Source organism: Trichechus manatus, unplaced genomic scaffold (genome assembly GCF_000243295.1).
Source record: "Trichechus manatus latirostris isolate Lorelei unplaced genomic scaffold, TriManLat1.0 scaffold00037, whole genome shotgun sequence".
Taxonomy (NCBI): Eukaryota; Metazoa; Chordata; class Mammalia; order Sirenia; family Trichechidae; genus Trichechus; species Trichechus manatus.
This window is the reverse complement of record NW_004443973.1, coordinates 12,725,823-12,729,552: the sequence shown is the minus strand read 5'-3', so window position 1 is coordinate 12,729,552 and position 3,730 is coordinate 12,725,823. Positions and strand designations below refer to the sequence as shown.

Below are 3,730 nucleotides of genomic sequence, written 5' to 3'. Positions count from 1 at the left end.
AGGGTTTCAGGATTGTTGATTCTCTGTTTGGCTTAGTTTTTCGGATCTTTGTTGTGGAGGGACGGCGTGGTGCTTCTGCCTAGACCGCCATCTTGCCGGAGTCCTTGTCTCTGGCTTCTTGAGATTAACATTGTGGGTTGATCCATATCATTATGTGTAGTTATAGATTATTCATTCTCACTGCTGTGTATTATTCCTTTGGTGTGAAAATATCACAATTTATTTATTTATTTATTCTACTGATGATGGGCATTTGGGAAGCGTCCGGTCTGGGGCTACTACAAACAGTGCTGCTAATAATATTCCAGTACAGGTCTTTTGATGAATATATGTGCATATTTCTTTTGGACATATACTCAGAAGTGGAATTGCTGAATCATAAGGTATGCATAAGCTTAGCTGAAGTAGATACTGCCAGTTTTCCAAAGTGGTTGTTCTCATTTACACTCTCATCAGCCAAACATAAGAGTTCTGATTACTTCACATCCTCTCCAATACTCAGTATTTTCTGTTTTTATCCATTCAGGTGGGTGGTAGAGATATTTTCATTTGCATTTCCTAATGATCATAGGCGGCCCTGGTGGTGCAGTGATTGTTTGGCTGCTAACCAAAAGGTCCGTGGTTTGAATTCACCAGCTGCTCCTTCGAAACCCAACGGGGCAGTTCTACTCCGTCCTACAGAGTCACTAAGAGTCAGAATCAATTCGACAGCAACGGTCTTTTTGGTTTTAGTTAATGACTAATGAAGTATATAACCTTTCTTATGCTTATTGATCCTTGGATACAATCCTTTGTGAAATGCCTATTTAAACCTTTTGCATATATTTCTATTGTTAGTCTGTCTTTTTCTTACAAAACTAACATACTTTTAAAGAAGAAAAGAGACAACAGGCATAAACCAGATCATAAGATCAAGAATCTGGTTTTGGATATATTAAGTTTGAGATATTTGGGAGGCATCTATATGGAGACGCAGAGAAAACAGTTAGATATATGGGTCTGGAGTTTGGCAGAAAGTTCTAGGCTAGAGATATAAATTTTGGAGTTCTTGCCACGTAGACAGCATTTCAGTGGGAGAGTGAATGAGATCACCCTCACAGAGTGTGCAGAGGGAGCAAAAACTGTAGGAATGAACCTGAGGAGCACACTCGTTAGTAAATTATAAGTGAAAAAGATATCAGCAGAAGAGCACAAGAGAGAGCCATTGGAGAGGCAAGAGTAACACAGGGAAGTGAAGAGAAGCAGAAGCCAAGAGAAAAGGGCTTCACGAAACAAACCGTTCATCTTGTGTTGATGTTTTTTTTTTTTTTTTTTAACACATTCTATCCTCTTTCGTCTCTCCTTAGCCATCATCGTATACAGACTGCCATGGACCTGGAAATGCAGCAAGCTTCTGATGAAATCCATTCATGCAGGCTTACACTCCGTGGCTGCCATTCTTGCAATTATTGCTCTGGTGGCTGTTTTTGATTTCCACAATGCTGGGAATATCCCCAATATGTACAGTCTGCACAGCTGGATTGGATTGATAGCCGTCATACTTTACTTCTTACAGGTTGGTGAATCAGTGAACTTATAAACAAGGTAGAAAAAGTAAAACAACCTTGATACTGTAGATGTTCTCTATATTTTCACAGTTTCTTGGAAATATCCCATTCCCACTAGTCCTTGAGACTAGTTTGTTTCCATTATAAGTATTTTCCCCCAGAAGGGCCACTGGAACTGCAGCATTCAGACTGTGAGCTTGAATGTGAGATTTAAATTTTGACCAATGTCTGTAGGGAATTTCCATCTCGTAACATCTAGACTAATATTTCTTGGACTTTAAGTTCCATGTGCTGAATAAACTAGCATTTGCAAAAGCTGTAAGTTTCTTTCCCACATTCTCTGTCACTTCTATTTTCTAGGTTTAACTTTATGAGTGAAGAGATGAATTTATATTTTTTTGTTAGATTTTGAAGCACAGTGACAAAGTTCAGCATTCTATTTTATTTTTCCCTTTGTCTTCCCTTCAGTTTTTTTTTTTAATATTTTATTGTGTTTTCAGTAAGAGTTTACACAGCAGATTAGGTTCCCATTTAACAATTTCTACACAAATTATTCAGTGACATTGATTAGATTTTTCACAGTGTGTCAACATTCTCATCAATTCCGTTCTGGTTGTTCCATTTCCGGTAATCTGGTTTCTCTACCCCTTTACTTCTCCTTGCTTTAGGGTAATTGTTAACCATTTGGTCACATGTAGATAATTTTTTAAAGGAGCACAGTATTCACGGGTCATATTCTTTATTTTTATGAGCTACTCTCAGTAAAAAAGGTAACCTCAGGGGCTAGTTTAGGTTCAAGGTTTAAAGAGTATCTCAGGGCAATAGTCTCAGGGAGTCTTCCAGTCTCAACAGATCCAATAAGTCTGGACTTTCTGAGAATTTGAGTTCTGTTCCACATTTTTCTCCCATTCTGTCAGGATCCAACTATTGTGGCCCTGCTCAGAACAGTCGGTAGCAGTAGCTGGGCACCATCTATTTCTTTTGGTCTCAGGGTAGATGAGGCTGTGGTTCATGTAGTCTTAGTCCTGAAGACTAGTTTCTTCTCTGAGTCTCTGGTTTCCTTCGTCCTCTTTTGTTCTAGACAAATAGATACCAATAGTTGTATCTTAGATGGTCACCCACAAGCTTTTAAGACCCTAGATGCTACTCACCAAACTAGGATGTAGAAGATAAACTTTATGAAATATATTATGCCAGTTGACTGAGTTGTCCTATGAGAGTAGGGTCCTATGCCTTCAAACTCACAAAACCAAACTCACAAGGTGTTTGTTTATATCTAAAAAGGATCTGTAACTGTGCCTTCTATGTGGCTTATTATATATATGAATATATATGCGTGCATACACATACCTGTATATACATTGTGATGGTTAATGTTATCTGTTAACTTGATTGGGTTATGATTCTCAGTGGTTTGGCACACATTGGACTGATTGTTCTTCTGTAAGTAATATAATCACTTCCATGATGTGATCAGCCAATCGGTTGTAAGGCAAGTTTCCTCAGGGGTGTGGCCTGCATCCAGAATATGACCAGACATTCTGGCAAAGCTTGCTTGCTTTTGCTCTCAATTCTGCATCTGACTTACCATCATTTGACCTTCTGTTCTTGGGACATGAGCCAGCAGCTACCACCTGACCTACAGATTTTGGGATTCGCCAGATCCCACAGCCCTGTGAGTCAGCAGCCCCTGCAACCACGTGAGTCAGGAGAAGCCTCTGGCCTAGTGCCTGACCCACAGATTTGAGACTTGCCAGCCTCCACAACTGTGTGAGCCATTTCCTTGAGTTAAATCTCCCTCTCTCTCTCTGGTTTTGCTTCACTAGAGAACCCAGCCTAAGACATATGTATGCAGATAGATACATCTATATGTTATACATATGCACACACATTTATATACCTATACACATATATACATACATATGTAACCACATACTTTTTTTTTTTTTTTGGTTGTTGTTGGTATTGTTGCTTCTTCACTTTTTTTTTTCCTTTGGTGTTTGGGGTTGGTAACCATCTTTATCCAATCTCACTTTTTTTTTTTTTAATTGGATGTAATCTTTTTTTTATTGTACTTTAGGTGAACGTTTACAGAACAAATACTTTCTCATTAAACAGTCAGTACACATATTATTTTATGACATTGGTTAACAACCCCATGACATGTCAACCCTCTCCTTCTC

General features: G+C 38.7%; 1 protein-coding gene across 1 annotated transcript in view; it reads left to right on the top strand.

Moving 5' to 3' along the window:
• LOC101345535 (cytochrome b reductase 1) overlaps window positions 1–3,730 on the top strand; it is a 39,023-nt gene that overhangs the window by 22,073 nt on the left and 13,220 nt on the right. Inside the window, exon 2 of the mRNA XM_004375521.2 lies at window positions 1,347–1,555. Coding sequence (XP_004375578.1) covers window positions 1,347–1,555 — 209 coding nt within the window. The remainder of the gene's footprint in view (window positions 1–1,346; window positions 1,556–3,730) is intronic.